The sequence below is a fragment of the Canis lupus genome, chromosome 15, assembly GCF_048164855.1.
Source record: "Canis lupus baileyi chromosome 15, mCanLup2.hap1, whole genome shotgun sequence".
In the NCBI taxonomy this organism is placed as follows: Eukaryota; Metazoa; Chordata; class Mammalia; order Carnivora; family Canidae; genus Canis; species Canis lupus.
The window spans coordinates 20,773,974-20,796,306 of NC_132852.1; the positions used below are offsets into that span (position 1 = coordinate 20,773,974).

The 22,333-nt window shown below is 39.1% G+C and overlaps 1 protein-coding gene across 8 annotated transcripts in view; it reads left to right on the plus strand.

Annotated features, from left to right (window-relative positions):
• MTUS1 (microtubule associated scaffold protein 1) overlaps positions 1-22,333 on the plus strand; it is a 166,735-nt gene that overhangs the window by 138,966 nt on the left and 5,436 nt on the right. For 6 of the 8 annotated variants that reach the window (XM_072776164.1, XM_072776163.1, XM_072776171.1 and 3 more), the window contains 5 exons: positions 15,195-15,409; positions 16,129-16,234; positions 17,297-17,370; positions 17,516-17,611; positions 19,997-20,113. In XM_072776164.1, the coding sequence (XP_072632265.1) occupies positions 15,195-15,409; positions 16,129-16,234; positions 17,297-17,370; positions 17,516-17,611; positions 19,997-20,113 (608 nt within the window). The remainder of the gene's footprint in view (positions 1-15,194; positions 15,410-16,128; positions 16,235-17,296; positions 17,371-17,515; positions 17,612-19,996; positions 20,114-22,333) is intronic. The other 2 variants (XM_072776167.1, XM_072776165.1) reach the window with 1 other exon arrangement.

Here is a 22,333-nt window from a genome sequence, read left to right on the forward strand (position 1 = left end):
TTTTTGTTTGTTGTTGTTTTGTTTTTTTGTTTTGTTTTGTTTGTTTTTTTGTCTTCAGACTCCAATGGCAGTGAGACAAGATTGATTCTCTCCTCGCCCAGTAGAAGTGCTTGCAGTAAGGATGGAGTCCATAGTCTAGGATTTCTGTCTGTGTATCCCCAGCTAGGAGTTGCTTGACTTCTTTGAGCCTAGTTTCCTCACTGGGAATGCGAAGTTATTATATATTTTGCTGGATTGTCATGGAGCTTGGTAAAATAATAGTCTGTATGAAGCAACTGGCATAGTGCCTCATCCACCACAGGCACTTCGAGAAAGCTGCTACCATCACCGTCATCCAAGTAGCCACCATTTCTCTCCAAAATAATGGGGTGGGGGCTGTTGGTGTCACTCTCCCGTTGAATAATGTTTCTTCTGCTTCTCTATGAAAACAGAGGCAAGGTTCCCAAACTAAGAACTACAAAACAAAACACAAAACAGCTGAAACTTAGGAGCAACGAAACCCAAGTAGAGTCTGTGATAGTGACCTTCAGAATCTAATTGCCTCCAACCTGTCCTCTCCATTGACCGACTTTTCTGTTGTCTCACTCGTTAGTCTCACAAGTGTCCTCTATGGCCAAGTTCACCCAACTGAGCTCAGAACAGAACCGCAAGGCTCCCCTCCCTCCAAGGAGTCCTCTGTATTTTACAATCATGTATTTATTTAATCTTGTGCTTTCTTGTTGTCTTCAGATAGTAAATTGCTTAATTTCAGAGATTCTTTTCTTCTTCCTATGCAAAAAAAAAAAAACCCGTATATATAAGCTTTTCATTTTCATAAGTAATTGATAAATATTTATGGGCATTTGAAGTATTTGAGGGTTTTAAAATTTCTTTTTATTTAAGGACGTTGTGCAGAAATTAAAATTGCAAAGTGAAAGGAAAATAGCCAATGGTTTTAGTACCCCTGACAGAGCTTTTATTTCTGCATATTCTCTTGGGTATTTATATGAATATTTATGACTTTATATCTTCAGTTTTTTTTTTATGAAGGTATGACTTACAAACAACAGAATACTTATTGACACATATACTCTTGTAACCTACATCTTTATCAAGGTATTAAAGGTCTCTGTCCTCTCAGAAAATCTCCTCATGAGATGAGGATGACACCCCTCCTTCCCCAGAAGCGAATATTGATCTGATTTTTATCACATAGGTTAGTTTTGTGTATTTTAGAATTTCATATAAACAAACATGCATTCTCGTCTTTTTGTGTCTGGCTTTTTTCATAAGCAAAATGGCTTTGAGATTTATCCATGTTATTTTATGTGTATTCTGATCTGTTTAGCTTGTGTCAAACACTTTGCCATGTTGCCTTATAATCTTTATTAGATTATGCTGAATGACTTGAGAAAGTCTTAGTGAGTGGATGTAGCTTAATTTCACTTGCCCCTGTAGTGTTAGAGCGAGGGTTTCATCATCTGCTGTTATCCCATCTATTCCCCTGGTTTTAACTACAACCTATAGGGTGATGATGTACAGATTTATTTTTCTAGTTCTCTCTTTCTCAAGCTGCAGATACATTTTGCCTAGTGAAGAGCTGCCTCCAGGAGAGCCAGTTCAATGTAATCAGACCTTTCTGACTCTCCAGCCCCTTGCTTCCTAGAACCCCTGCAGTGTCTCCTGATTCAGACCTCTTCCTCAAGGTCTGTTCATCATCATTTGCAGTGACCTGATAATTCACTCACCACCTAAAGTATCACACACCTTCTCCTCCATCCTCTACATGATAATGATCTGTGTTCTGAGTATCGCCTGAATCTTTCCTTCCTCAGCCTTCTGGCTCCTGCTGTTCTAATTTAAGCCTCATAATTTGTCACCCCAAATATATTCCAGTGGTCACCCAGCAGGTCACCTTGCTCCAGGACTGCTTCTGTCCTCTGTGCTACCAGGACTGTATTTAAAATCTCACATCTGTCCTATACTAGACATTTTTAACAAACATAAATGATTTAATTTGGGCTTTGACAAAAAGTTCAGATATACTATAGGCACCATGTATGATTTGACTGGAACCTGCCAGCCCAACTTTAGGATGTCAGGACATTCTTTTGCCTTTCTTTACACCTTCTTTCCCCTCCTCATGCCCCAGCCATGAGTCCATTCATACCTCCTTGGACCTCTTTGGCACATGTTATCCTCTCTGCTTGAAATGCTCTCTCCTTTTTCACTGCCTTTCTATTTTTGTCTCTTAAACTCCTCACTAGCTACAATACCTAGCTAAGTCCTAATTAAAATACCATATCTTCAGTTGAGTTTTACCTCATCTTTCAAGCAAGTTACTTGTGCCTTCTGTGTCCTTCAGGATGCTCTGTTCTTAGGGTTGTTTCTAGACCTCCTCTCACAGTCCAGAGCCATGAACCCTGCAAAGGCAGCATCTCCCTCACATTTGCTGCTCCACCTGCCGATACCTTGTGCCTGGCACTTAACTACCTCAGTGAATGAATGACTTTCACATTAAAGATGGTAACCAAAGAAAGTTGGTTTTATCCTTATAATATTCTAATAGTGGTTTTTGTGTACAATTGTTTTCCTGTAAACCATTTAAAAATAACATGTATGTTTTTAGGAATGAATAGTAATATAAGGTAAGGCAAGCTGTAATTCTCTTGGAAACATTTTATAATTATGTCTGAGCACCCCAGTTAGATCATATTGAAAGTGTCAGCCCTTGAAATAGATAACAGTTCAGTTTAATGGTCTGTTATGCACAGCAAGCATTTGGCCTCTGAGATAGAGGATAAACACATCAATGATTTTTTTAGGAGTTGTATTGGATCAAAACCAGTATAATAGAGAACCATAATTATGATCTTTGAAGGTTCCTACTGCTTTTTGGTAATGTTCATCATTAGAGTCCTATTTTTATCTAAATTAATGAAGAAAAGGTATTTTCTTTCAAAATCTTTAGCCATCAGAATTAATAGCTAATGTATATCCCTTTTAGAGCCTTCCATCTATTTTTATTTAAGTTTTTTTCTTCTAAATCCTACTGAGACTTAAATATCTGGTCAAGTGAACTAGATTTCAAAACTTTGAAATGCCTTTATTCCCAGGCATTCATATAAACTTAGAACGGTTTTTACTGAGCTGTTCAGACAATGCACATCTTCTCTATACATTTATCCTAATTGTTTCTATTTAATGACACAAATGGGATTTGAACCTTTAATTCACTAAGAATTACAGTAATTCCCATAATAATTATATAAAAGACCAGTTGATTTTTTCCTGTATATATAAAAATAATGAGCTGAGTAGGCAGTAACATTTATTGAATGCCAACTCTTTCCTGACAGCAATATTCAGCTCTAAACCTGCTGGTTAGTATTTTATTAAAAGACAGGACAGGGAAGGGAGGGAAGAGGAAGGAAAAGAAACTGAGGTTTGAAAGTGAAGTAACCTAAGATCAAACAGCTAGAGAGCAAAGTGCCTGGATAAGGACCTAGGATAGGTAGGTCCAAACTCCTATTCACGGTAACAGGAAAAGCATGATGCAAATACTTGAAAGATCAGAAAATGATGTGATATAAATCCTCCTTTGTGTTGGTAGCAACTTTTGGAATCTTTTTATTTGATTCAAGAGTTCAAGAAGTACTGTTAGATTAAAATAGGACTTGTTATTATCAGAGGAAAGTGACTTGATTCTGCCAGAAACAGTATATAAATTGTCTAATCAACACTTGTGTCTATGAACTTGAGGCTACCATACACCTTGTGGAATGTGTTAATTCTTTCATTAGTTTTGTTTACAAAATTAATGTCTTGGCCTAACAGCCTGTGTATTTTAAAGTAATTTTAGAACTCTTTACAGTGACTTAACTTTAAAGTTAAGAGTTACAGCATTCCAGAAGTGATTTTTGAAGTGGACTTTAATGAAAAAACGGTTAATATAATGAAAACCAACCATCTACCAAAAGAGAATTCTTTATCTCACTGAGTTGAGGATAGGTTTTTTTTTTTTTTTTCAGATTTTATTTATTTATTCATGAGAGACACAGAGAGTCAGAGATATAGGCAGAGAGAGAAGTAGCTGCATGCAGGGAGCCCAATGAGGGACTCGATCCCAGGTCTTCCAGGATCACACCCTGGGCTGAAGGCAGGCGCCAAACTGCTGAGCCACCCAGGTGTCCCAATTGAGGATAGTTTTGATACCACCTGAGACTTAGCTCATTTTTCCCCAACCATATCCATCTATCCCAAACTCAGCCTTTGGCTGGCTGTGTCTGTAAGTAAAAGGTCATGTACAAGTCACCTATACAGATGCACGGCATTCCCAAGGTTATCTGTTTTCAAAGCCTATGAAGTCGTCTTCCTTGTTCTCTTCCTTGTCCTAACTTGTCCTTGTCCAGTTTTGATAGGTTCAGTTTGGACTAATTTAATGTCATTTGTCCAGAACAGTGGTTCCCAGACTTCACTGTGTAATAAAATAGATTGGGTTAGAATGCTGATTCACAGTTCTGACTCAGGCGGCTTGGGAATGGAGCCCAGCAACCTACTTTTAATGACCATGAAGGTGATTATCTTGTAGGTGCTCTGTGGGCTATACTTTGACACCACACGGGTTGTCCAGAATGTTGTTTCTTTTATTTAAAGTGTATACAAATCAAATAAGCACAATGAGAGAGTAAACAGTAATTCCAAATAACACCAGCTGAACTGAGTCCATTCTTGTACATAGGCTTCCAAATGAACATTACATTTATTATTTTTATTTCAATGCGATTTCTTTAAAGTCCTAACTGATTTTTCTCAGGCCTGAAGCTTAGAACATTATTGCAATTACGCAGCCAGGCTTGCATCTCTGATCCACTTTCATGCTCAAATGTTTTCATTGGTCCATGGAATGTTACTGCTGTGATTATGAGAGCATCTGTTTTGCAGCATGTTGTTGGCTAGTGGGTAAGTTGAAAAACAGCAAAGCCTTTTCAGACTCATATTGGCAGGAAGAACCAGAGGCTCCATGGAGGCCCAGCTGGCTCCTATGTACCCAGATTAGCTGGCTGGGCCAGATCATCTTCCCCCATTCGAGTAAGATTTTGTCAGGACTAATCTTATTCGAATGGGGGTAAAAAAAGATTTGTTTTGTTTACCTGCCTTATCTTGCAGTCAGTCTTTCTAGCTTGCACAAGAGAATGAAGCCCTAAGACTCTCAGGCTTAGAATATGTATGGATTAAATTCTCTATTACGCATCTAAAGTTGAGAAAGTAGCCATGCAGGTCAGGTTCTGGGCTCTGCGCTGTGGAATCCGCATTGAAAAGGTTGAACGGATTGGAGTCCTGGACACAGTTCTGCCACTTTGCTACTTCAGTTCCCTTTCCAGGAAAATGAGATTTAAGAAAATATCTTATTAACTTCAAAAACACTATTACATGAAATCATAGGCATGAGAGCACTTTGTAAAGTACGAACTGAATTTTAAAAGTAAACTGGTATGAGTTATGGGAGAATTGAGAGTGCAGGCATTTTGTAAAAGCAAATTCCTCATAAGTTATGACTAGTGAGGGGCTTTTGAAATCAGTTCATGTTGGTTCATAGAAGTCCCAAGAGCTATCAGAAAGCCATCTGTGGCTCATTTCGAAATTTAGAAAGAGACCACGGTCTGCCTCATGACTGCCAAATTTCTTGATCATATGAAAAAGTAGTACCTTTTGGAAAGCAAAACTGGAGCTCTTGTGAGTTGATCACTCTGCAGACAGTTTGTGAAGACTACAAAACCATCACCAAACAGTAAGGTTGGCAAAGCAGGTGGTATGTGCTCCGCCTGCCTTGCTCCCCAGGGAACTGAGAGGCGGGAAGTTGGAATCTCCCACTGTTGGATAGTCTAGGTCCCTACCCTGAGGTTTGTAGGCTACTGCCCCTCTATTAAGTAGCTACTGCCCCTCTATTAAGTAGCAATTTACTACTTAAAAATGGCATACTGATGACCTTATTCACTTATATTACTATCTTCAATTTTAAACAGATGAGACCCTGGTTTAAGAGAGTAACCTACATAGGCATTCTCCTGGGAGTGCGTCATGACTAAATAGCCCTTGGTAGAATAAGAATAATATTTTGAAGTAATTATGCTACTGTGGTAAAGTATAGTGTTCCCATTCATGGTTCTGGGGCTGGGGTACAGGAGAAGTAAGATAAGTTACATATTTGTTTCCCCTTTACTTTTATACACAGTTGGGAGCATATTATACATGCATTTCTTTTTTTTTATAGATTTATTTATTTATTCATGAGAGACAGAGAGAGAGAGGCAGAGACAGGCACAGGGAGAATCAGGCCCCATGCAGGGATCCCAATACGGGACTCGATCCCGGGTCTCCAGGATCACACCCTGAGCCAAAGGCAGGCGTTAAACCACTGAGCCACCCATTTCTGCACCTTGCTTCTCAACACTTAACATTCTTTATATATTGAACTTTAAGAACTGTTACCAGTCTAAAGAACTATTAAATAATCTTATTTTTTGGAAAACATTCCATTGTATGGATACACTACAGTTAATTTAACCAGTTCCTTCCTAGTGGACATTAGGTTGTTTCTGATGTTTTGCTGTTATGGAAGTACTCCAGTGAAAAACCTCAAACATCTTCATTTTATATATGTGGGAATATAAGATAAATTCTTACTGGTGGAATTGCTGGGTCAGTGGACTGTGCAGAGAAAATGTGACAAGCCAAAATTGAGGGACGCCTGACTCCATTATGGGGAAGAAAAAAAGGAAAGACCTCACAGACCAGGGAAGACTCAGGAAACATGACAACTAAAGGCGATGTGGTGTCTTGGATGGGATCCTAGAATAGAAATAAGGGACAGAATTTGGAGTTGAGTTCATAATATTGTACCGAGGTTGGTTTCTTAGTTCCAACCATGTCCCTTGGTAACGTGCAATGTTATTAGGGAAGAATGGGTGAGAGGTATCTGGAAATTATTGCGTTTTGCAGCTTCTCTGAAGATCTAAAATTAATCTAAAATTTTTTCCTTAAAAAAAAGCATTAGTGGAAAAACTCGTGAAATCCAAATGAAGTCTATAGTACAGTTACTAGTATTGTTCCAGTGTTAAAACCTTAATTATGACAAATGTCCCCATGATTATGTAAAATGCTAATATTTGAGGACAGTTAGGTGGAGAGTGTATAGGAACTCTGTGTACTATCTTTGTAAGTTTTCTATAGATGTAAAATTATTCCACAATTAAAAGTTTTTTAAAAGCAATTGTATTTCCCTGAAAAGTGTGTACTTTTTTTTCTTTTCAAATTTTTATTTAAATCGTAGTTAGTTAACATAGTGTGTTATTGGTTTCAAGGGTAGAGTTTATTTTTATTTTTTTATTTTTTTATTTTTTCAAGGGTAGAGTTTAGTGATTCATCACTTACATACAACACCCAGTGCTCATCATAGAAAGTGCCCTCCTTAATGCCCACCCCTCATCTAGCCCATCCCCCACCCACCTTCCTCCATCAAAACTCAGTTCTCTGTAGTTAAGAATCTCTTATGGTTTGCCTCTTGCTCTTTTGCCCCCCCCTTCCCCTGTGTTTATCTTTTTTGTTTCTTAAATTTCACATATGAATGAAATCATATGGTATTTGTCTTTTTCTGGCTAACTTATTTTGCTTAGCATAATACCCTCTAGTTCTATCCACATTGTTGCAAATGGCAAGATTTCATTCTTTTTGGTGGCTGAGTAATAATCCATTGTGTGTGTGTGTGTATACACACCACTCCTTTTATCCATTCATCAGTTTATGGACATTTGGGCTCTTTCTATAACTTGGCTCTTGTTGATAATATTGTTATAAACATTGGGGTGCATGTACCCCTTCAAATCTGTATTTCTGTATCCTCTGGGTAAATATCTAGTTAGTGCAATTGCTGGATTATAGGGTAGTTCTATTTTTAACTTTTTGAGGAACATCCATACTGTTTCCCAGAGTGGCTGTACTGGTTTGCATTCCCACCAACAGCACAAGAGGGTTCCCCTTTTCTCTGCATCCTCACCAACATCTGTTACTTCCTGTATTGCTAATTTTAGCCATTCTGACAGGTGTGAGGTGGTATCTCAACATTGTTTTAATATGTATTTCCCTGATGATCAGTGATGTTGAGCACCTTTTCATGTGTAACCATCTGGATGTCTTCTTTGGAAAAATGTATTCATATCTTCTGCCCATTTCTAAACTGGATTATTTGTTTTTTTGGGTGTTGAGTTTCATAAGTTCTTGATTTTGAATACTAACCCTCTATAAGATAGCTCATTTGCAAATATTTTCTCACTCCGTAGGCTGCCTTTTAGTTTTGTTGATTGTTTCCTTTGCTGTGCAGAAGCTTTTTATCTTGATGAAGTCCTAGTCGTTCATTTTTGCTTTTGTTTTCCTTGCTTCTGGCAACATGTCTAGTAAGAAGTCACTATGGCCAAGGTCAAAGAGATTCCTGTCTGTGTTCTTTTCTAGGATTTTGATAGCTTTCTATCACACATTTAGGTCTGTCATCCATTTTGAATTTATTTTTTTATACGATGTAAGAAAGTCGTCCAGCTGAAAGGAGTAAAGGTCTCTAGCACTTAAAGCAGGTGCCTTACGTCCTGAGTGGCCAGAAAGAGAGAGGGACCCAAAGCAGGCAAGAAACACTGGACAAAAGCATCTCATCTCTCTCATAGCTAGTGCAGAGAAGGGGAACGCGGCTCAAAGAAGAGGTGGCACCTATAGCAGGCCTGCCGGAAGCACCTAGAGAATGTGTGACTGTCTAGTTGGGGAATGAAGTCCTTTTATTCTCCTCTTTATTTATTTATTTTTTTTCTGTTACAACCTCCTATGTGGCATCATGAAAATTGGTATGATTTCCATATGACCTTACCTCTTCCTTTTTTCCTTTTTTTTAGATTTTATGTCCAGCTTAGATAAAATCATCTAAAAGTTGGCAAAGTTCTATTATACCCAATGTTAAGAGCAATAGGAAGTGAAGATTGGAAGTGGGGTGGGTATTATAGTGCTCTATCGTGTGTGCATTTGTGTGTGTGTATGTGTGTGTGTATTTGAATACTAGACAAGCAAGTCTTTTTTTTTATTTTAAAGATTTTATTTATTTGAGAGAGTACACAAGTAAGGGGATAGGGGCAGAGAGAGAAGCAGTCTCCCCATTGAGTAGTCAGTCCAATGCAGGACTCCAAACTAGGACCCCCAGATCATGACCTGAGCCAAAGGTATAGATGCTTAACTGACTGAGCCAGCCAGGGACCCGCAAGGCTGCTTTTTAACTATCACATTCTGTTATGGAACCTCAAGCATGCCTTTGAGGACTCTTCAAACACATTTGAACTGGTGGACTTTTGCAAGACCAGGAATAATAATAACAGCACCATTTATGGTGTCCTGACTCTGGTCAGGCACTGGGTCAGGTGCTTCACATGTATTACTTTATCTAATCCTGCAGGGGAAGTACTAATATTATCTCCATTTTTTCAAAAAAAAAAAAATGAGGAAATAAAGGCTTAGGAAGCTTAAGTAATTTGCTCAAATCACATGGCAGGTAAATGGTGTGACTGAGAATTAAACCTAATTATTCCAGCTCTATTAAGTCATTTATTTATGTTCTTGAGAATTAAAATATTTTGGGTTGTCTCATGATGAAGCATGCTACCCAGATATAGAAGTGAAGAAAGCTCTGTATCATTGCAGAAGAATATTACAACTTCAGGGCCATGGTTGTGTAATGCTTTTCTCTGTAAACAGTACATTTATCAATCTCCAAAGGGAAATTGGTCTTTATGAAATGGAGAGAATACAAATCTAACCTTCCCCTGTCAGAAAGGACTAATTAGGTAATGGCTGTGCTTCTGCTCCTCAGGACTAATAGCTAAAGGGCCCAGGATGAATCCAGTTCTATTTTTCAGTGGTTATAATTGACTATGACAGTGGGCCTTTTCTAGAGGTCATCCAGATAATTATATGAAAAGAGAAAATTTTTAGCACTTCACTTTTTCTGAAATATTTTTTCCTTGATCAGTTATATATGCTTAAACCTTGTTGTTCCTGTTTTGTCGCTGGCCTAGAATTCTTTACAGGCTTGGTTTGTCCCAGGGTGAAAATGTCAACTTCTGTCACATGGCCTCCTGCTTTAGGGCTGATCTTGTAAATGAGTTAGTTTCTTTCTTTCCTAATTCTGAAAATTCTTTCTCATTCTAAGGTGGACTGCTGGAGAGGGCTTTTGTAGTTGACCCATGTGTACAAAAGTTACAGTTCCTCAGCTCTTCACCAGGCATCCTTCATCACAGACAGGCTTTTTAACAATCACCTAATAGAAATGTTTAAATATCAGGACAAAAAGAATACTTTGTACTATATGGACTTTGTATTTGTGCAATAACTTCTTGAAACAGTATTACCTAACACTGTGAAAACTCCTTGCTTGCTTACTGGAAATTCTGAAAGATCTCCTCTTGTTTTGGCTTTTGTTGGGTACCTGATAAATTGCCTGAAAGGGAGTGGAATTCTGGAGAGTATTTGAGGAAGAGACAAGGCTGAGAACAAGGGGTAAGAGCAAGCACGGGTGGCATTAGTAATCTCTCCTAAACTGTCACAAGCACAAAAAAAAGTCCATGACTAAAGCCAGAGGGTCACATCCATCACCCCCTGGTTCCCCGCACAGTGTGTGTCTGGCAGCAAAGGAGCACTCAGACCCCTTGATGTGATGTTTACATGGATGTCCTTTAAAAAAGTACTTCATGAGTCTTTAAGCCAAATAAAAATGATCCTTCAGGAGCCCGGGGCCAATTAATTCAAAGTAAAGCTGTTTGTGTGAGGGATGATTTCAGCCCAGCTGTCGTCCACATGGCACACCAAGCCAGTAGCAGAGCAAAGGTCTGTGCACAGCTGTGGGCTGATGTCACTGCTTGGGGTTGGGCCTGCGCTTCGGATTGTTGTACTAACAGCAGTAAATCCTCTGCTTCCCATTCTGACCCATTTTTCCTTCCCCTTCCCTTCACTTAGCTCACTTAGCTTCACTTAGCTCACAGTGGCCAACCAAATGTAAACACTTTTAAGTTTTGTTTTCTTTTTTTTTTTTTTTTAAAGATTTTTATTTATTTGAGAAAGAGAGCAGGCATGAGTGGGAGAGGGAGAAGCAGACTCCCCAGACTCCCTGGGGAGCCCAGTGATGCAAGGGGGCTCGTTCCCAGGACCCTGAGATCACGACCTAAACTGAAGGCATACACTTAACTAACTGACTGAGCCACCCAGGTGCCCCCCGCCTTTTTTTTTTTTTTTAACAGTGGCTCATGTGAGAGGATTTCCATATATCCTATTTGATTTTGAAGTCTGCACCATAGGTATACATTCAAACTGACAGTGGTTTCACTACAAATAAATCTGTTAAAACTCAGCAGAAGTAACATACTGTTAACTTCACATACAAGATCGTCTAGTTTTAGGTTCCCTTAGACATTCTGTCTCTATTAAGGAACATTCAAATCAGCTGGAAGCATACTATAACTTTTTATTTTTTGACATTTGAAATTCCAATGGAATTAAGTGAAAAGGCTGTATGAAACCAGGAGTGCCCTGACTAGAAAGTTGTTTGATGTATTTACTGCTTGCAGAATATTTTTCTATTGGCTACTTTCATATAGTGTGTGGAATTCACACACAAAAGCATGTGGGGCTGTCATTTTGTTTGTGTACTTGGGAAGGTTAGTGGAAGGTTAATGGAAGCTCGTGTTGTGTGTACTTGCTTGACTAGCATTTGTCTTTAAGTTTTAAAACACTTTTTTCAAAGATTGATTGATTGACTGATTGATTTGAGAGAGCACACACAAGCGGGGAGGAAGAAATAGAGAGGGAGAAGCAGACTCCCGGCTGAGGAGGGAGCCCAATGCAGGGCTCAATCTTAGGACACTGAGATCATGACCTGAACCCAAAGCAGATGCTTAACCTACTGAGCCACGCAGACGCCCCTAAACATTTGCCTACTTGAATCATTGTGAATAATACAATAAAAAAGAAAAGTGGAAAGAGTTTTGTGTGACCATCAGCATAGTCATTATCTTTCATTAAGTTCTTTTCAAGAAAAGAAAGAACTTCCAAAATTTAGTTCCACAGGACTGCTTGTCAGTGATGGTGCATTTGATTGCCTCTATAATTTGGCCCCCATCTACCTTGTTGGGTCTCATCTCCCATTGTTCTGCCTCATGAACGTTCTAGTTCCCAAGGCACACTGACTGCATCATCTCCCACCGTTGCTTACGGTAGAATAGTTGTCACTCTCAGTATCAGAATGGCATTTATAATCCTATGGCTCAGTTTTTTAAAGTGCTGACGTAATCAAAACCGCAGAGAGATGACATTTCACACCCATTAGGATGGCTCAGAAGAAAGGAAAGCAAGTTTCGTGAAAATGTGGAGAAACTGGAACTGTCTTGCATTGCTAGTGGGAACATAAAATGGTGTAGGCATTATGGAAAACAGGATGGTGGTTCCTCAAGTAACAGAATTACCAGCTGACCCAGCAATTCCACTTCCAGGTACATACTCAAAAGAATTGAAAGCAGGGACTTGAACAGATATTTGTGTGCTCGTGTTTATAACGGGAACATTCACAGTAGCCAAGAGGTGGAAGCAGCCCAACTGTCCACTGACAGCTGAATGAATACACAACATGTGAGCTATCCATATGATAGAATATTATCCAGCTTTACAAAGGAAGGAAATACTGACATGTACTACAACATGTATGAACCTTGAAGACGTGATGCTGAGTGAAATAAGCCAGGCACAAAAGGACAAATTCAGTATGATTCCATTTATATGAGGTGCTTAGATTCGCAGAGACAAGGTAGAAATAATTGCCATGGGAGGAGGGATTGAGGAGTTACTGTTTAAGTGGTAGGGAGTTTGAGTTTGGGGGAAGGGAGAAAGTTCTGGAGATAGCAGCAATGGTTGCACAACAGTGTGAGTGTACTTAATGCCACTGAACCATACACTTAAAAATGATTTGCAATGGTAAATTTTATGTTGTATATATTTTGCCACAACTGTACAAAAATTTGTTTTAATATGCTACCAAACCTTCCAGACCATCCCAGCTGGATGTAAACCACTTTGAGGGCCATTTATTGGATCCTTAGGTACTGCCCTGTATTGTTGCTTCTCAAAAGTATATGTCTTGTCTTATCAATTAGACTGTGAGCTTCCCAGTGAGCTCCATGTTGTTTCTCACTAGTTTCTAGCACAAAAAAACAGCTGGGTGGGATGGGAGAAAGCACAGGCTTTGGGTGCAGACCATCAGAATCCAAACTGCTTACCACAGTCCAGCTTCTGCCACTTACTTAGCTATGTGCTTATAGGCGAACTACTTAACCTTTGTTGGCTCCCTTGTTCATTTAGTGATGAGGTTCTCACAGAACTTCTGGGAGGATCGTATAATGTGTAGGGAGCTTCATTCTGTGCCAGTCACTGAGTAGTAGTTTTATTCTTTTTTTTTTTTTAATGCTCCTTTCCCTTTCAATAAATATTTATAGATTTATTTGAATCTCAGTGGTTCTCTTCAGCAGACACTATCTTTGCCATTATTCAAGACGGTCCATTTTGCCTCTGAAAGAATCCCAGTAGGGGACACATGACTAATATTTCTACTGCCACATGGCATATTCCCCAGAAAACAAGTCTACCTCGTTGTTGGAAATTCATCCCAGGAACCAGCCAGTTCACATGACTTAAGTAGAATGATCATTAAGCTAACCTATCCTTCTCTCTGCCCTAAAACTCCTACTCCTTCCACAGCTGCAGAAATATATAATCCTTACCAAAAGAGAGGTGAGGACTAACAGCTGACTTACTGGTACTGATTTTATATTAGTCCATGGGTATTTTAGGATATTGAGAACTTGCATCTTCCTGACAGAGTAGCACTCCTTTCACCTGTATTGAATGTCGGTAAAGGAAGGTCGGAAAATCAAAAGTCAAGCTTCCTGGGAAATGATAGAGATCTTCCAGGATTTATTATAGTGTGAGTGGGTATGCAGTTATGTGCAAGTTCTGCAATGTATTGTTAATCCTTATGTGTTTTCAGTAGTGGTGATGAAGAGGTAAGATGATCTGATTTTAAATTATGTTTTTCAGATTACTTTGTCTTTAAAAATAATACCCTTTTGATATGTTTATATATAGCTTTTTTTTTGGAGATTTTATTTTTTATTTAAATTTAGTTTGCCAACATAGAACACCCAGTGTTCATGCCATCAAGTGCCCTCCTTAGTGGCCATCACCCAGTCACCCCATCCCCCCAACCACCCCCTCTTCTGCAACCTTTTTTTTTTTTTTTCATTTGTTTCCCAGAGTTAGGAATCTCTCATGGTTTATCTTCCTCTCTAATTTTTCCCACTCAGCTTAATAAAGATTTTATTTGACACACAGAGACAATACAGGCAGTGGGAGCGGGAGAAGTAGGCGCTCCTCTGAGCTGGGAGCCGGATGCGGTGTCCCATCCCAGGACCCTGAGATCATGACCTGAGCCCAAGGCAGACATTTATGGGACTGAGTCACCCAGGCACCCCTATGTTGTAGCTTTTAAAATGTGTTCTTTCTAAAGTTGGTATGCTCTGGTGATTTGTGTTCAACATACTCTAATACTTTGTTTTTATTACTGTATTTTTGAAATCAGCTTAAATTAAGTAGAAGCTTAAAATCCATTTATTTCTTATCTCCGATCTTCCTTGCCCCTTGTGTCTTAGCTTCTCCCTACAGGCTCTTCAGCCTTAGAGACGCCTCAGCCAGTCAGAGCCTCCCCTCCTTATGGCCCCTGCACTGATCGGTCAACACACAAAGGGTGCTTCTCCCTTGGAAACCTGGTTCTTTTCAAGTACTAACGTTACTACTTGCTAGATGGTTGTGTGTTAGGCGGGGTGAGGGGGTCGAAAAGGGGTATTGGTTTTGGTTTTTATTTTGTGGTTATGGGGCTTTTATTTTGCTGCCAGTGACCATTTCTTCTTGTTCCTATTTATCGTTCACTTTTATACCATTATATTTGAAAATCTGGTCAAGAGACAACAAAGTACTCAGAGTACTGTGCTAATGTTTCCAGAGTCCTCACAACTATGTGAGAATGTGGTGAATTTACGATATTCAGCAGATGAATTTTTTTTTTTTGCCTTTTTCCCCTCTTTTAGTCACTGCTTCATCTACCTGTGAGAAATTAGAAAAAGCCAAGAATGAGTTGCAAATAGCTTATGAAGGATTTGTCCAGAAGCTGAACCAGCAGCACCAGACCGATCTATCAGAGCTAGAGAATCGGCTTAAAGAATTTTACACCGGGGAATGTGAAAAGTTCCAGAATATTTATATTGAAGAAGCAGAGAAGTATAAAACTCAATTGCAAGAGCAGGTCTGTGCCTTTGGAGTCTGATCATGTCCTTGGTCATGACTATTTGAATTCTAATTGTTTGATGAAGAACTTCCTTTGAACTTCTTTTTATTTAAATAAGTGAAAAGAGGTTTTTCGATTTTTTCTTAGGATCAAAGCAATGTTGAGTGAAAGAAGGAAAGAAAAAAAGAAAAGTTAAAAAAAAAAAAAACCTTCCTTACTACCTGGAAGTAATCCCTTTTGATGTTATACTGCTACATGATTGGTTTGCATTTCTTCTTTTTTAAACTGACACTTAATAACCCACATTTTTCATTTAATAGTATATCATAAGCTTCTCTTTAATTTTCTCACTTCCTTTTAAAATCAATTCTCCATTTAGTAAGTATTTACTGAGTGCATACTATATGCTGGGCACGTGCCAGGGACTGCAGATATGAAGACCAGTATGACAGGCATGGATCTTCTGTGGTCCTATCACCGTGAAACATATCATTAATTATGATGAACTTGGCCTTTTGCATCAGTGAACCCTGGAGAACCTGTGTGTTTGTGTTCCTGAGCGAGGAGAGAGTGGAGAATTGGGAGTGACAGATCCAGCTTGGGTTGTTCTATCCATATTGTCAGGCAGCCTTTTAATTTGAACGCAAGTTTATGTGTCAAGTGTCCTAATACTGCTGCTTATTATTCAACTTAAGACTTTTAATTTTACTGGTAAACTATTTTTTTTTCGCTTCTAGTTCGACAACTTAAATGCTGCCCATGAAACTTCTAAGTTGGAGATTGAAGCTAGCCACTCAGAGAAGATTGAATTACTAAAGAAGGCCTATGAAACCTCCCTTTCAGGCAAGAATTCTTTTTTTTTTTTAATAGAATCAGATCTAATGGAATAGCATGATATGTTTTAAAATGGAAATGATTCATAACTTTCCCTTCCAGAGAATACCCTGTGGTATTCAGTTGGGAATGTTTTTGCTTTCTTTTTGCACTGTTCATTGTAAGCAGATGCCCTTTCCCCCTTCGGATGCAAATAATAGTTTATCACAAATGCCTTTTAAGATGTGAGACTAACTTTTATAGAACATAAAGGTCTTTTTGGCAGTGGTTGTTCTTTACCACTTGAAGTTGCGGGAAGTTGAAAGTGTTAGTTTATATCCTGGACATGGTAAAGGACCCATGCTAAGCAACACTTGCTTGCCAGTAGTCTTGCACAACAGACAATGCTGTGAAAAGAACATGGCACTTGCTGAGTTAAGAAATAATTTTTTAAAAAATTATTTTATCATAATTAGAAAGATTGAAGTAGAATAGAAGGAGCCACTTCTTTAAGAACACAGAGGGTAGTGGAAGTTATTACACTTAGCTCTGCTTGTCCCATAGAAGAAGCCTGTAGACACGGGGTAAGAACTGGCTGGCCTGCCTTTGGCAAAGGCTTTTCTCATCAGAAAAATAGAGTTGTCACATGAAGTCAGAGATGATAATATGTAAAAGTGACTGGCCCAGGGTAGATATTTAGTAAACATTATCATTCTTCCTTCCTGCTAGAATTGGGTTCAACTTTAGACTTGTGTTTGATTCATGAAGAGCAAATGGAAAAGTGCACAGGAACTCGAGTGCAGGAGTGTGAAGGCCAGTGTTTGAGGCCCACACACCTGAGATGGACATGCTGTATCCTGTGGCCTCTGGGCCTCTGTGCTCTCCATCATAAAATGGAAGTATCTGTGTTCCTCCCATCATAGGCCTAATTGGAGAATAGCTAGCTTAATTCATTTAAAAGCATCTTACAAATATAAAGTAACATAGTCATACGGCCTCATAATCAACTCTTAGATCTACGTGCTTTAACAACTATTGAATACAATGATCTCATAGGATGTCATTGCCTCCAAAAAAATCCCTTCTTTCCAGAAATCAAGAAAAGCCATGAAATGGAAAAGAAATCACTTGAGGATATGCTTCACGAAAAGCAGGAATCACTGGAGGTAGGTAAATCTTATTTACACCTGCTTCCCCAAAATACCCTCATTCCTGAGGTTTGTGTGGTTTGGGCAGTGTTTCTGTGTACATTTGCTATGTTTCTGGTCTCTGCCTGTTAACTTGTGCTCCACATTTCATTGTTTGTTTTAGAAACAAATCAATGATCTGAAGAGTGAAAATGATGCTTTAAATGAAAAGTTGAAATCAGAAGAACAAAAAAGACTATCAAGAGAGAAAGCAAATTTAGTAAGTTGTGTGTGCTTCTCCATCACTACCGAGTTTTCTTCTGTTCAGCTGCCTTGGAGGGTCAATTAAGTGTTCAGTAGCTAGAGAAATGATATGGGTTTGGGGTCCTTTTCATATTTTGCAGAATGACTTTTTTAAACTGGCTTCTTTGTTTACTGGTGTCTTTTTTAGAAAGCCTCAGAACTGACATACAGATGAAGCTCAGTACATTGCAAGTGGCCTAAGCTGATAGCCACAGGAAAACAAGAAAACTGACAATGAGAGTTAGGGTATCATGGGAAAACTACACTTTTTTTTTTTTTTTTAACTAACTGGTATATTGAGATATAATTGACATATCAGGACATTCATCTCTTTAGATGTGCAGTTCTGGATCACAAGCTGCGCATCAGTCACCTGTTATCTACTTTCAAAACATTTTGCCATCCCCAAAAGAAACCCTGTACCCCTTCCTCTCCACACCCCATGTCCTCCCTGCCCCCAGCTCTAGGGAACCACCAGTCTACTTTCTATCTCCATGGATTTGCCTATTCTAGACATTTCATACAAATAGAATCCTGCTCTGTGTGGCCTTTTTGTCTGGCTTCTTTCACTCAGCTTATGTTCTCTAGGTTGATACATATTGTAATATGTGTTCCTATTTATGTCTGAACGGTATGTCCTATGGATAATCCTCACTTTTGAAAAAGTACAAATTTATCTCATAAGCTCAACTTTCTCTTGCAACTTGTATCCTTACTCCCCCGCCCCCACCTTACTTTTGAGAAAAAAGAAATTCTTTTCTGTTTCTATCTCCACCACCATTTCCATTCCATATATTTGTGCACGGAACTGCAGAAGCAAAGTTATTTTGCCACTTAAAATCTGCCAGCTTGAAAAGTACGTCTATGTGGGTTCTCAGTGAAATCTTTTGCTGATGTCTTTGGAGGACACCCTCTAGACACTTGATTACAATTAGATTAGATGAGATCATCTCCAGTGAAACTTCAAAGCTATTTATTCTGGAAGATTCTTAGACAAAGCAGCGATTTAAAAAAAAAAAATCTCTAGATTTACATGCAGGGTGTAAACCTTCAAGTGGTTCCAGAAGCAGATTTTAAAGAGCTTCCTGGAACTGCAGCAGCTTTTGAAAATGAACGGAAACAGATTGAGGAAAGCAGGGTTACCTGATGCCTGACCTCTGTGGGAGCACATCTGAAGCAGGCACAGGCTGGCTGGGAAGTCGGCAGAGCTGCTGTGGGGACAGGGCTGTGAATGCCCCAATATTAGAAATGGATGGAGTGATTATTCTGTCCCCTTTTAACAAAAACAAGATGGGATTTTGCTACCTCTGGGGAGGGCGGAACACCATATGTAAAAGGATGGCAGTACTTGAGACCTCTGAAATTTGGGAACGAGCCCTGGATTTGCAGGCTTGGGTGTTACGCCTGCTCTGGCACTTTCTGGCTCTGGCATGTTCCCAGATCTGGGCGTCTGAGTTGTGGAACTCACTATCTCCCATGAAGTGAGGGGTTTGAATAAGTAATCTGCGAGGACCCATTCCCTGATCTTCCTTAAGGATTGATCCGGAGCATTAACCACTGCCCAGCAGGATAGTTTGGATGATCAACACTATTGACACTTGTCTGAGAAAATCCCTATTAAACAGCTGATCAGTAGATCTGATGCTATCAATTTGTATGTTTTGAATGGTTCACTTGGATTTCCATAAATAAAACAAGGAGTCAGGATTGCACCCTGGTGGTGTGCTCCAAGAGGATGTCTCCCCTTATGTGGTGTTTATTTTGGACAGAATTTTCACAGTGCATGTGCTCTATGCCGTATAGGGGTCAGGTCACAGAATAAAAAAGAAGTATAGGCCAGGCCAATATAGTCCCATCGTAATAAAAGTCCCAAAGACACAGGACATTATTGTCATTTTGTTGTTTTGCAGAGCACCCTATAAATGGACTGCCTTTTCATTCCTGATCAGTTACTGACTTTGTTGAGAGAGAACAATGATTCCCTTTTTCCCTCCAAACACCAGTAAAGGACTTGTAATAGCTTCATCTCTAGCCAAAGTTGTTTTGTATTGTGAGCAATGGGTTTTTTTCTCTTCCAGTAAAGTACTTGGTACGACCAATATTTTTCCATGTTCAGTTCTGATGAATGAGTGAAATGTTTGTTTTCAAAGATGAAATGTTTAATTTCATTCCTATAACCAAAGCCTTTGAGATTACGGTTCTTAACCCTTTTTTCCACTTCTTTCTCTGAAGCTGCTGTAAGAAAGTCTCTTGCTACTTGTTTGCCCAGTTTCTAAATCTAATCAAATACACTTTCTATTAAGAATTTAACAACATGTGTTAAGCAGTCAGTCAGAGCTGTGTTCTGTTGTGTCTGTTCCAGAAGAACCCTCAGCTCATGTATCTGGAGCAAGAGTTAGAAAGCCTGAAAGCCGTGCTGGAGATCAAGAATGAGAAACTACATCAACAGGACATCAAGTTAATGAAAATGGAGAAACTGGTATGTTTCTTTCAGAGTTTTACCCAATAGAACAATGTCTGTGGCATAGGAACTGAGCTCTGAACTAGAACTGTGGAGTCGTTTTAGCTGCTGCTTAAAGATACTTGGAAATGTGCAGACAGTAGAAGAGGTTACATTTTCTTCTGTGGGTTTGCTTGAGGCTTATCTGTTGCTGCCTTCTGGAACATTTTTTTCAAGGAACATAAAGCAGCATTTGGGTCCTTGGAAAAATCACAACAAACTAATTAGGCTTCTGTTTCAGGCATCTGTGAATCTTGACCCATCTAGGAAGAATTTTAAAATCATGTAAAAATCAGTACTTGAATATATCACCAACTCTAGGCTGGTGTCTTTATGCCCAAAGCAGTTGAATATGTAAGCTAACCACCTTAGGGCAATTCAACTTTCTTTCTAAATTCTTAATCTCTCTCGTGAAGTAGAATGTGATAGAAAAGTCGTGCTCTCAGAAAATTAATCTGGTTGGATAAATGCAAATGTTATGAAAAATATGAATGAAGCTGAGTTTGAGGCCCCTAGGCCAGAGCACTGATGTCAACCCATGACAAGTCTCCCCGGAAGTCCGTGCTCGCCCAGCCCTGGAACACAGATGCTGGTAGCCAGGAGTCTCACCAAGTGGACAGGGTTTGACAAGGCAGCCTCAGTGATCCCAGCCATTGCTGTACTTTGCTCTTGACTGTGCCAGCTGCCTCACGGTGCTTGTCCCTTGTCCTCTGTCCCCTAGTTATGAGTGATTCATTATTGAGTAACTGAGTGCCTCGTTCAAGCTCAAACCAGCTCTGGACAACAGGGAGTCTAGAGGCAACTCTTTGTTTACTTTTTTGTTTGTTCGGGTTTTGGTGTTTGGTTTGGGTCAGTTTTCTTCTAGAGACACCATTACCTCACTGTGGAGGGGAAGGTAAAGGTGAAGCCCCCATCTGGATATATGAGTGCTTTGAATTGCCAGGAAGTTTTGATTTTTTCTTTTAAAGGAAGGAAAGAAGAACTCTTAGGATTTATTAACATGCCTAATCTAGTGTAGACCCCAGTTCCTGCCAAAGGGCATCCTGTAACATCAAGCCTGATACCTCAGCTAACATGGCGCTCACTGGTGATACAGTTAACCTTGTTAATAATTTGTTGCCCCATATGCCATTCATGCATCCAAACTTTTTAAAATACCATATACATGAAGAACAGTCTCTGCTGTAAAATTATCAAGACATTATAATTTTTGTTGATCCATAAGTATTTTTGTTTCTTGCCATGTCCAAGAGGTTATCATGGTATTAGCATTGCATGCACATATGCAGAAGAATGAGTTGATTGATAAAGTAGTCACGGGTTTACCTGTTGTATCTATAGGTATACCTCAGTGAATGTTACTGTGGGCTCGGTTTCAGACCCCACAATGCCAGTATTGCAATAAAGTGAGTCAAATGCACTTTTGGTTTCCCAGTGCATATAAAAGTCTATTAAGTGTGCAATAGCTTTATATGTTAAAACAAACAAAAAAACCTCAGTGCACATACTTTAGATAAAAAATGCTATCTAAGCTTTCAGTGAGTTGTAATCAGTACTCACTGTAATCACAAGTCACCATAGCAAATGTAATAATACTGAAAACGTTTGAAATATTTCCAGAATTATCAAAATGTGTCAGAGACGTTGAAGAGAACAAATGTTATTGGAAAAATTGTGCCAGTAGACTTTCTTGACACAGGGTTGCCACAGATCTTCGATTTGTAAATAAATAAATAAATAAATAAATAAATAAATAAATAAATAAATAAATAAATAAATACAATATCTGCAAAGCACAAGGAAGTGAAATATGATAAAATGAAGTATGCTTGTATTTGTAAACTCTAAGCCTCTGTAGAAATAAGGCTCGTAGAAAGCAAGGAGGCTTTCTCAGCACAAAAATTTTGGTATGAAGACTAGCTTTGCCAGTGGTCAGCTGTGTGGCATCACCGGGGCTAGTCTCTTCTATAAAAAGAAGAATTGGATGAGATGATACTATCAGGCCAGTCCCTGCCCAGTCTCTCATTCCAAATCTCACCAGCTCATGTTTTATCTTGAATTCCTTTGTGATGACTGGGAGTTCCAAGGCTCCCTTTTTTTCTTACATTGTCTCATTTGGGGGAAATTTATTCCACCTGACAGGCTTGTCCCGAGCATTTTCTGGATCATAGGAAATGGTAAGAACACCAGGACTCCCAA